The sequence below is a fragment of the Athene cunicularia genome (assembly GCF_003259725.1).
Source record: "Athene cunicularia isolate RWA chromosome 1 unlocalized genomic scaffold, athCun1 chr1_part2, whole genome shotgun sequence".
In the NCBI taxonomy this organism is placed as follows: Eukaryota; Metazoa; Chordata; class Aves; order Strigiformes; family Strigidae; genus Athene; species Athene cunicularia.
The window spans coordinates 42,682,340-42,694,595 of NW_020799092.1; the positions used below are offsets into that span (position 1 = coordinate 42,682,340).

The following is a 12,256-nucleotide window of genomic DNA, read 5'->3' on the forward strand; positions in this document are numbered from 1 at the left end:
AGATCCATTACGCCAAATGTACACCTACACAATAGGAAGATGCAGTAGAAAAGAGGAAGCATTAGAAAAGGAAACAACAGATATCCACCAGCAGCACTTCAAAAAAAAGGTCAGTTTCACTCTCCAAGATCACATTTTGTCACTTTGTATGTAGTTGTCTTCACACAAATAGAGTCATTAGGCAAACAGATGAACACAGATCCACTATCTCCTCATGCATTTATCTCCAGAGTATTTAAAAATATTAGGTAGCAAAGTATGAAGTTTACTCTCTAATTCAAACTCCACAGAGGGAATCTGCAGAGGAAATTCACTTCAATTCAAGAAACAGTAAATATTTAAATGAAAAGTGGCTTTGAGATGTGGTTGGTATACTGAGTCAACTTTCAGCAACAACTGCCAGAGGTCACCATCAGTAAGAGTACTTTTCAGGTGCTCTAACATTTGCTGGATGGCTTTTGCACACCTAGACTCTGTTTCAGCCTGAAACTGGTAAGTTTCAGTGAGCTAAATCCTGAAGGAACCAAAGATGTTTTGCAGGCAGACCAAAAACTGCCCACCAGCTTGTGCTCCGAGTAACTGCACACTGTCACAATTTCAAAATAAACAGTGGCAGCACATTCAAGACAAATGAATATTTGAGAAGCAGAGTCTTTCAGTAAAGATATCCTCAAATATACAGCTACAGATTTGCCACTGAACTTACCATATCAACTATACTTCCTGATGAAGTACGTATTCTTGTTTCAGTAGAGCTACCCTGCAGCAAGTCCTTGCCTTGAGGCAAAAGTTGCCATAAAGTTTCTTTCTCATTTTTACTGAAGACAAAGTGGTTACTAATTCAAAATTATGTGAAATTCAGACAGCTGACTGAAGTTTCTTTCTGAAACCAAAGCTTCATTTAAACCCTGAACTCAGGAGATTTGAACTCACATGACCCAAAAGTTCTCATCATAATGTCATTTTAACTGATCTCTCAAGATGAGCAGATAATGACATGAAGAAAGAAGAGACACTGACATTCTCCAAACCTGTACCTAATCTCTCAAATAAATGTTTCATCTAAATGTTTATATTCATTTATGTCTGATCTCTAAATGTTAAGTGTCAACTATACTTAAAGTGAAGAATTCCATATATTAATCCACCTTGACAGAGTGCAGGAAAAGAAACTGTGATAAAGAAGACCATGTGGAGATAGAAATTTATTTTCTTAGTTATAATCTAAGGATTTCTAAACTGGCATACTTAAAAAGGACTAGTAATTAGCAACCAGAAGATCTTGCAGCTTACCTTTACGTATCTCTTTTTTCTTGCCAAAGTCAATTATACATGAGATTCTAGTTAATTTTACATTGAAAGCTTCCCCCGTAGTTGAGTTAAAACAGAGAACTATACAAGGACTGACTTCACTGAGCAGTTACTGGGGAAAAAAACACTCCATGTGGTATTAATTAAAGGCTTACTTTATACTGGCATGGGGAGCCTTTAACCAAAAAAGAAGAGATGAAAGTAGCTTCAAAAAACGAGAGGCTGAATATCTCTCAGTGCTGAGTCAGTGTGATATTTATGTTGGGTTAGAAGGATCAAGCAGGCTACAGCTCAGGTCTGAAATGCCAAAATAGTAATGAAATAAATCAAAAAGGCCCACGTCTTAAGTCTACTTCAAAAATTAAAATTATTTTCTGGGTTTTCTATGAATCAAACAATGCATAAAAAAACTTTACAGATGGAGACAAATGCTTTAGGAGACAATCTGAGTCAAAGCACATTAAAAATATTCATGTGTCTAAATGGTTGTATTCACTTGTATTATTTCAACCAAGGAGACAGATAGACAATTAAGATCATTTATCAAGAATTTCAGCAGCATATTACATGACGCTCACAATACTTAATATAATGAAGTTAAATGGTTTTCTATTAACATTTTTAGGCACAGGTAATTTCTTGCAGCATGTATTTTTAAAACAGAAATGTTGATATGCAATCTCATTATTATTTTCAGTTGATTGTAGTAATGGCAGGATCATTTAGACTATGGAATCTAATAGTGTGAAGGAAGCATGGTTCACTTTAATTAAGATGAAAGATGCCCTTCCATGCAGAGATAATCGAACTACTTCAATCTTTTAATCGAACTACTTCAATCACAATTTTTTAACAGCACAAAAAGTTCTGGCAAATACGACCATCCTTAAATATAAAAGTACTAAGTACACAAGAAAGTGGGAGAACTTATCTCAGAACTTCAATGGATAGAGAAGGCAGAAGATTCAAAACTATCACTGATGTACTACACCTTGACTCAGCCAATAGAGTTGTCAGCAAAGCTAACTCTTAAGTAATAAAGAAAAGTGAGACAGCAGCTGGCCTTTGTGGAATGCTTTCTCAGTATCAAGCCAGGTGCTGACAGCTAAAGTATTTGACGCTCATCTGATGGATGAAAGGGAAAATTACATGCCAGTAATTCCTGCTCTCATAGTCCTCAAAATTTACCCCAATACCACAGACATTCAAGGACAAAAAAAAAAAGTGTTACTTCTAGCAGAAAATAATGAAGAAAAACAACAGTCAATAAATTCCTGAAATTGTAAACCTCACTTGAATTCCTTCATTTACAAAGCCACACAGGACTTCAGGAAAATGAAAGAAACAAGCTGAGAGGAAGATGGAATATATGGCAGAAAATGGGCCTCTGAAAGGAGGAAGGTAAGCAGGGTAAGATGAGAAAAGACAGGACTAGGAAGTGGAAATTATCAGCATGTAGTTTTCTGCTATAATTTTTCCTTTGATCCTAAAACTAGCAGAAGTATCTTCCACAGAGGCAAGGTTACCTTGTATCAGTCGAAGACCTTACAACTCAGGAATTCTCATCCAGATGCTGCTGCTTTTCAGTACAGACAACCAAACTGTTATACCATAAGCCTCTAAACCAGAAACTTAATTCCTAAGTAATGAAATAGCAAGAGCCAGGGAATTTACACGCAGACCACAGAATCATCTAGGTTGGAAAAGATCTTGAAGATCATCTAGTCCAACCATTAACCTAACACTGACCATTCTCAACTACACCATATCCCTCAGCGCTATGTCAACCCAACTCTTAAACACCTCCAGGGATGGGGACTCCACCACCTCCCTGGGCAGCCCATTCCAACCCTTAACAACCCCTTCTGGAGAGAAATGCTTCAGAATATCCAGTCTAAACCTTCCCTGTGCAACTTGAGGCCATTCCCTCTTGTCCTATCACTTGTTACTTGGTTAAAGAGACTCATCCCCAGCTCTCTGCAACCTCCTTTCAGGGAGCTGTAGAGGGCGATGAGGTCTCCCCTCAGCCTCCTCTTCTCCAGACTAAACACCCCCAGTTCCCTCAGCCGCTCCCCGTACGACCTGTGCTCCAGACCCTGCACCAGCTCCGTTGCCCTTCTCTGGACACGCTCGAGTCATTCAATGTCCTTTTTGTAGTGAGGGGCCCAAAACTGAACACAGGAATCGAGGGGCGGCCTCCCCAGTGCCGAGTACAGGGGTCAGATCCCTTCCCTGTCCCTGCTGGCCACGCTATTGCTGACACAAGCCAGGATGCCATTGGCCTTCTTGGCCACCTGGGCACACTGCTGGCTCCTGTTCAGCTGGCTGTCAGTCAACTCCCCCAGGTCCCTCTCTGACTGGCAGCTCTCCAGCCACTCCTCCCCAAGCCTGTAGCGCTGCTGGGGGTTGTTGTGGCCCAAGGGCAGCCCCCGGCATTTGGCCTTATGGAAACTCTTCCAGTTGGCCTCAGCCCATGGCTCCAGCCTGTCCAGGTCTCTCTGCAGAGCCTCCCTACCCTCGAGCAGATCAACACTCCCACCCAACTGGGTGTCATCTGCAAACTGACTGAGGGTGCACTCGATCCCCTTGTCCAGATCATCAATAAAGATGTTAAACAGGAGCGGCCCCAACACCGAGCCCTGGGGGACACCACTCGTGACCGGCCGCCAACCAGATTTAACTCCGTTCACCACAACTCTTTGGGCCCGGCCCTCCAGCCAGATTTTTACCCAGCAAAGCGTGTGCCCATCCAAGCCTCGAGCAGCCAGTTTTGCCAGGAGAATGCTGTGGGAAACGCTATCAAAGGCCTTACTAAAGTCAAGGTAAATTACATCCACAGCCTTTCCCTCATCCAATAAGCAGGTCACTCTGTCGTAGAAGGAGATCAGGTTTGTCAGGCAGGACCTGCCTTTCATAAACCCATGCTGACTGGGCCTGAGCATCTGGTTGTCCCACATGTGTTGTGTGATGGCACTCAGGATGAGCTGCTCCATCAGCTTCCCAGGCACCAAAGCCAAGCTGACAGGCCTGTAATTTCCAGGATCATCCTTCCAACCCTTCTTATAGATGGGCGTCACATTGGCCAATTTCCAATCTGTCAGGACCTCCCCTGTCAGCCAGGACTGCTGGTAAATGATGGAAAGCGGCTTGGTGAGCACCCCAGCCAGCTCCTTCAGCACCCTCGGGTGTATCCCATCCGGTCCCATAGACTTGTGTGTGTCTGTGTGACGCAGCAGGTCGCTGACTAGCTCCTCTACTACTCAGAGCACACATGATCAAGTGAAATTCTCTGATCCATGGGTGGAAGAGTTTGCAGAACCAGCTTTCTTTTTAAAACCATCCCAACAACATAGAAACAATTGTTTAACCTTCCAAGACCTTGAAGAATGAGATTTTAAAATAAGAATTTGAGTCATTTCAGAATAAGAATTTCAATAAACTCTTCATTTTGGGGGCTAGGCTGTGAAAGAGGCTGAAATGGAAAGAATAGTGTATTCATTTCCATAGCAAATGTCTAATGACTGTATAGTAGGCACATATTTCCTGAAAAATTAAAGGTAGCTTTACCTTCAGGAAGTAAAAAGCAACATGCAGGGACTTATTTTTTAGCTGAGAGAAGGAAATGAGAATTTCTAGCTTTGATCTGGAGTAACTTAAAATTTGAAAAAAATATAAAGTCTAGTGGTGGGACCATGAAGGATCTCAGCAGAGAAATCTTACATTCCTTTCTTAAAACCACCAAAACTTTGTCCACTTCACTGGGAGAGTTCTGATGCATCTTGTTTTAACTGCAATGGATAATGGACTCCTCCATCAGAATGACTCTTTGTTCTGTTCTTCACCCAAGATTTTAATAGGAGAACCCAGGGCATAAGGACATCAAGGGTTTAATAAGGAATAGATTTCTTTTCTCATGAAGATTATGCAAGCCTGATGAAGTATGTAAACACCTTCTAGACAAGACAACAAATTCTAGACTTGGTGGAATGCTCAATAAAGTGTTACAGCTCCATGGCAGTTCAGTCAATACTGTTATCCATCCATCTGTCCTGCGGTAAAAGAAGAGCCTGATAAAATCAAGAAACTCAGCAGAGGAATAAATTTTTAAGCAAGATAAAGAACCTAAGAGAAAAAACGAAAGCCAGAAAACAGCTTTCAGACAAAACACATGGCGCTCTGCTTTGTGCAGATCTCAGTGCTGTTGGTTTAAGTTATAATGGTGTGAACATGCCTAATGGATAGCCCTCCTCAAGAGTCTCAGGTTCAGGCATAACAAGTCTGTGAATGTCAAATAAGATGCACACTGAAAAATGCCCAGCTCTGCTAAAAGAGAAGCATCTTTAGACAAATAGTAGCAAAACTTTAGGGCTTTATGGAGCTTTAATGGTGAAAGGTCATGTGCCTGTAGCCTACAAGCATCCAACAAGTTAGGTAGAAAGCTGTGGATAGATCCATTTGATTCAGATGTATCCATACTGCCCAAGATGCATATCCAGACAAAAGACCTTTTTCTGGAACTGACTACCAGCCTTCTGATTCTATGCTTATCCAAAAGAAAATGTGACAAAAAAGTCTTTAATAAGGTGAAAATAAGCTGAATTTGACATTTTAGTCCACAGGCTTCTTGAGGAAACTTTCAAGGGTAACATATCTTGGAACTACAAGAGAAAGAATTTAACTGTCTAATTTTCCCAATTCTTTAGAAAGAAAGAGGATTTTGGCATATTACTCTGTTTTCCTGAAGCAAAGAGCTATGGTATTATACACCACCGTATCTTTTATTTTTATTTCGTAGGTATGAATTACTGCTGGCAAAACACCACACAAAATGCTGGAATATTGCTCTGTTTAACCATCATTACAGACGATAAGGTTTGTAGTTCTTGTTTTTGTAAACAATTGATGAAGCTTGTACTGTATCCTTCACTTAAAAAAAAAAAAAAAAAAAAAGTTTGGAACAGTTTTTCTTGTTACAAATGCTCACTTTTTATTTTTTCAAGTTTACAAATGTCAGTATGATCTAAGCAGGAAATGCACTTTATACTGGTAACAAAAATATCCAGCAAGACAAACTCCAGTGCCTGTAACTTTGCTTCTTCTTCCTACAATCTCTGTAATAAGGCTGAAACGTCATAGTATTGATTCCTACTCTAGTCTGCAAAAGAATGCAGCATGTTTAAATGTTTAACTCATCAAGTGTTCCATTTTGCTACCAATTTTCTAATTATTTAAATATGTCAGTATAGTATTTTTATATCAGAGGCCAATGATATCCAAAGCCTTATGAAAAGTTTATGTTTACCTTCTTTTTAATTTAAGGAAAAACTTGACAGATTAATATTTTTTCAGGCACAGCAATATTACTGTAGTTAATTCTAATTTATGCAGCACGTGTCTGATTTTCCAGTTTAACTGTCATACCTTGTTCAACCCATTCGTTTTGCCTATATTCTGCTAAAATGCCGGGATTTCACGTGATGGGCATGTCATTTGCATAACAGTGAACATTATATTCATTCCATAGAAACTTCAAGCAAATACTCTACATTCCAAATGACTTCTAAAGCAAAGTTATTCTGGATTTGTTAAACTGATTATGCAAAGAACAAATGACTGATGATTTGAAGATAAAATTCAGTGTATAAACGTTGTCATCTCTGACATTTCACTATGCTAAAATCATAAAGGCCTGCCAGATTTCATTGCATTCATAATTAGAATCATTACATTGTAATTCAGGATGTGTTTTTCATAAAGATGAAGAGAATGAGTTTTAATACATCCAAAGCCAGGTAAACCCAACAAGCCTACCTATGCAAGACAGATGTCAGTTCAGATACAGATTTATTTTCCTTTTCATAATGCAATTATAAACCAAAATTGACACCTGAAAGAAAAAAATTAAAATACTGCAAAGAATTCAAATTTCACAAGAAGCAAACCTAAAGTCAGAGTACCTGTATACAACTATTTTTAAAAATTAGCTTTACCTCATAATTACGACATCTTCATTTTATGGCACACAAAAGTTAATGGGATAAGAATACTCAAGAAATTACCCAGAAATGGGAACAAACATTCCAGAAGTTAGTATGCAAGAGTTTAAGCAGAACATTCAAACTACAGCACATGTCTATCAGGCAATCTGCATTTATAACAAATATTTTGCCACAAAATTAAACATATGTAAACACAAAAGGATAATAAATACAAAAATTTCTCCAATGGACAATAAAATCTATATAGCAACATTCAACATGGTCTCACACCCAATTTCCTTGTCATAAGGTCTCATATCTCTTATTTTTCTTATAAGCATCATATTTCCAGACTACAGCGGTTGATATAAACTAGGACCTGACTAGGTATGATATGATACAATGCAAGGACTCCAAAACAATGTCCCAGCATGACCTTCCCAGTTTGCCCTCAGACAGCTTCAGTATTTGCACACCAGTTGGCAAAACATGTCCTACTGTGTACAGCTGAAAATCATACTGAAACCTAGACTCTCAATTCATTTACCCCATGTTACTTTAGTATGTACATGTAGTGGCCAAATAATAGCAGGAAGATAAAAAGAGTAAACTTGGAGAAAGGAGAACAGAATACTGTAAGAAAAAAATATGCTCAGTTTTACAATATGTTTTATCCAAACATTTCTTTCCAATTTAGCTTGTGTTTCTGGATAAAATTCAATATTCTAAATATTTTCAAAAATGGTCCATGTTAAATCATAACCGCTTTAATCTAAAATGTTTCTGAGCAGAGAGACAGTAGTTACTTTAATGTTGGGTTATGATAGACATGGCCTTATTTCTTTTGTAATAAATTGCAGATTACACTTCTGGAATGCTGTCAAATTATTTCACACCTAGTGATTTTGCTTCATTGGACATCTGATATTTGCATGCATCATTTGATATTTTCCAGCAATCCCTGCCTATAACAAAAGCAAGAGTATAACAGCAAATAACAAAATAAACAAAATAACAAAATAAAACTGACTTACCATATTCCACCCTGGGTAGAGGTAGTCTGTCCCAACAAATTCAAAATAGTGAGCAAAACCCTCTTTCAACCACACATCCTCCCACCAAACTGGAGTCACAAGGTCACCAAACCACTGCAAAGAAAGTTCAAATAAACAACATTTAGGAAACCATGTTTGCATCCATCTTATTTATACAGGATACATTCTCTCACAAGGTTTAATAAAAACAATAGTATATAGACCACCCATTGAAACTCATTAACTACTTTTTCGTGTACTAATGAATTAAGCCTTCACAGGATGCACAAGTTACTGAAGCAAAACATTAGAAAAACACAAGCAAGGGAAAAGAAATGTTGCAGAGAGAATTTGCAGTGTCTACTTTAGTCATCTAAAGTAGATGCTCATGTAGATTTAAGGGAGTAACATACACAATGGACAGAATAAGGCTTCTAACTTGAGTAATGTGATTCATTACCTGGAAACCTCACGATGTATAGTGCTAATCTTGAAAAACTGGGAACACCGTCTCCATATCCCAGGCCTAAATTTTATCATTTCTTCCTCCACAAAGTCTGCCCACTAAGATTTACAATACTACTGATGCTCCGTTCATTGGCTGGTTCCCTGAGGAAAGCAGTTTTATACAATTACGCCATCTCTCTCTGTGAGAAGGACTCAGATGCCTAAAAGCAAGTAGTTAAGGCCACTTAAAGAACATCCTAGGGTATGTGAGTTACCCACACAGGCCTCAGAAATTTCATACAGGGGTAACAGAAGCCTTCCCGAACATCAACCAGAGGCAGAGGGTATCTAAAATGGCACAGGCCTCTCATGTTTATGCAAAGGAACCCTACCTGAGATGACTGTCTTTCCCATTCCCCCCCAGGTCGCTCTTGAATTTCCTCACTGACTTCAGTCTAATTTAGAAAGAATGGCAGAGATCTCAAAGACAATTAAACTCTTATAAAAGTACATGAAGATCAGTAGCTGAAAAAAGGAGAAGGACCTAAACTGAGGTCAAAGCAAGAATATGGCCATTAGATACTCTGCTCAGTAGCCATCAACAGCCTCAAACCTGTCACAGTACAGGACATGTGAGTGTTACAGGGATTTTAGACAGAACTGGGATTATCACTGAAGAGGAATGAGAACAAAAACTCAAAGGAAATCAGGCATCATCAATTCTTTTTCTAATGGACGACCCTGTTTAAATGATTGTAATGGCCCTGTGCAACTTGGATTGTCACAACACCAGTGGTAAGAACAGAAACACATACACTATCATGAAAACATATTTTGTATTCTCTGTAACATCTTTTTTCCAAACAGACACCAAAGCTTTGTTTCAGGAAAATTCTCTGCCAGTTGTTTTGGGTTTGTTTTTTTTTTAATGTGATTAGAAATTAGATTAGTTCATAATCCACAGAGATAATTTTTAGCTTTCATGGAGTCGTAAATTCTGAAAATACACAGAAAGGGAGCACCAAATAAATATTACGAAGGGAGAGACTCATGTCAGAGCAGAGGGGCTGCTGCTGACACTGTAGCGAGAGTGGGGAATGAATGAATGCGGAGCTGGCCAGTAAGAGGTTTGCTTTCTTGAAGGCTGTCTCTTATTTGAAGGCTTTGTCTGGGACTTGAATGAAAGGTCTTGTTTCTGTGCATGTCTTTGTGGAGTGAGAACAGCACCTAGGAAGTATCAATGCTCCAATGAGTATCTGTAGTGAAGTGAACACAGGGGCTCCAAAGAACAGACTACAGAAACAGATTACCAGATTGCCACACAATGATCAGTAAATAGGATTAGAACGTAAGAATGAAGCAAAATTTCACAACGAATGGCACTGACACACAACTTAAGAATTCAGGGAGAAAAGATGAGGTTGACAAAAGTCATATTCACACACTAAGTGAAACTAAACTTAATGGACACTCAGTGATCACAATCTGGTTGAAGGCTATCAATAAATTAACTCCCTACCAATAGAGATAGATCCTGATTTTAAGAACATTTAATTGAAAAGACAAAGAAACACTGGAACTGCATTCATATAGATAATGCACATTTCCCAATTTCAAATGTTAGAGTAGCATACCACCAGAGGAGTATGAAAGCTATATTTATACTAGAATAGGTTGATTAAATGATTTCTAATGACAAACAGACTAAACACAACAGCACAGAGTTTATTTCTTGAATTACAAGAGGACTATTGAACAAATATGAAACCAGTAACAGTCATGGTATGCTATGACTATTCAGAGACAGATTTTAAAAAATAAAGGTTATAAAGTTCATAATATATCCTCCTGTAACTCAAAAGAATTAATAACATTAATTTATGATGTGACAGAAGATGATTTCTTATACTCCTTTGTGAGTATTCTGGGTTTGTTTACTAATGATACATTAAAACTAATCATTTAATTATCCACCTTAAGGAAGAAGTGTTTTACAGGCATTAAAACAGCATGTGATACCAATATCAAAATATAGGGAAATTTGCTTGACTAGTCTTGAATAGTATCCGAGATAGTTATAAATGTCAGAGACAGAGCAGTCCCAGAGACTGCAATTAATAAAGCCAGATTTTCCAGCAGAAAGGTACTAATATCTTTGTAGGTGTTACATGCCTGAAAGAAAAAAATTAAGTATAGCACTTAATTTATTTAAGTAATTGTTTATTTATTTGTGTATTTGAATATAGACACTATTTGCCTGGAGTGAAGATCATTACTTCTTTTCATTTTGAAAATGAAAAATTAATTGAAACGTACCAATTACATAAATTTATCATCTCCCTCAGGTATTATGTTCAGCCTGACATACAGAAGGCACTTATTTTACAGACACACTGAAAGGACAGTCTTTCCTTATGCCTTCTTTACAGACTATTAAAAAAACATTGATTCAGAAGGGGTTTTTTTATTTTCCTTCTGCTTTCATGCCTCTAACTCAATCTTTCACACCAAGTTTTGTGCTCAGATGGGAAAACCATCACAAAAAATCATGGTGCATAAATTCAAATGACCCTTCAAAGGCTGTAGGGGGGACTTATCTGTGATACACAAATAAAACTGATTACTAGCTTAATAGAATTATTTTAATAGATTATGGTAATTATTCCAAGCTATCAGCTTAAGCTGCTAGAAATACATGTGTTTTGACCAATATCTCATTTGTGTTTTGGGGCTTGGAGAAGACGCTTTTATGTCAAATCACTCCTTCCAATTTTTTTTTTTTTTTCAATTAAATACATAAGGCGTTCTAAAACAACACTCAAGCTAAAACATCAGACACTAGCAACCTACAAAATAACTAAATTAAAGCCACCTTTGTAACTTTAATGTGTCCCTCCTATAACATACACCTAAAATAAATACCCGGACAAGCATTTCAAAATCAACTGTGAAGAAACTGGGCATAAAATTCTTCCTTATACACTTTTTACCCATATTTTCACAACCACAGAATTTCTTAAGTTATTCTGCAATGCTGTCTTCCATTTTCAACCTGTCCTGAACACTGTGCTCAAGCATTAATACCCACCAGATTTGGGAATTCCAATTTTAAACAGTCCTATCTAAAGGTAACAATGCCAATTCTTAATATTTATTTGATTTTTTTCTAATCTTGGGAACAACATTAGCAAAGCAGTTGCTGTGTTACTCTAATTAACAAGAGTTTCATACAGATCAGTTTGCTACATGCTCAGATATGTTCTGCAAGTCTTAAAATCATGGGTTTAAAATCAGGTGAAATAGGGCAATGATACAATTCTTCACACAAAGCAAAAATGTATTTCAGGAAACCATATTTAAGGAGAGTTCCTTTTCCTCTTACCTGAAATTTTTAAAAAATCAATAAATAAAAAGTAGAACTAGAGACGTGAATTCTACTTCTGGCTACGCCAAAAGTTATTTTGGTTAATCTCAATTATTCTATGT

At 37.7% G+C, this 12,256-nt stretch overlaps 1 protein-coding gene across 1 annotated transcript in view; it reads right to left on the reverse strand.

Annotated features, from left to right (window-relative positions):
* TRHDE (thyrotropin releasing hormone degrading enzyme) overlaps positions 1-12,256 on the reverse strand; it is a 213,418-nt gene that overhangs the window by 118,979 nt on the left and 82,183 nt on the right. Inside the window, exon 4 of the mRNA XM_026865004.1 lies at positions 8,324-8,437. Coding sequence (XP_026720805.1) covers positions 8,324-8,437 — 114 coding nt within the window. The remainder of the gene's footprint in view (positions 1-8,323; positions 8,438-12,256) is intronic.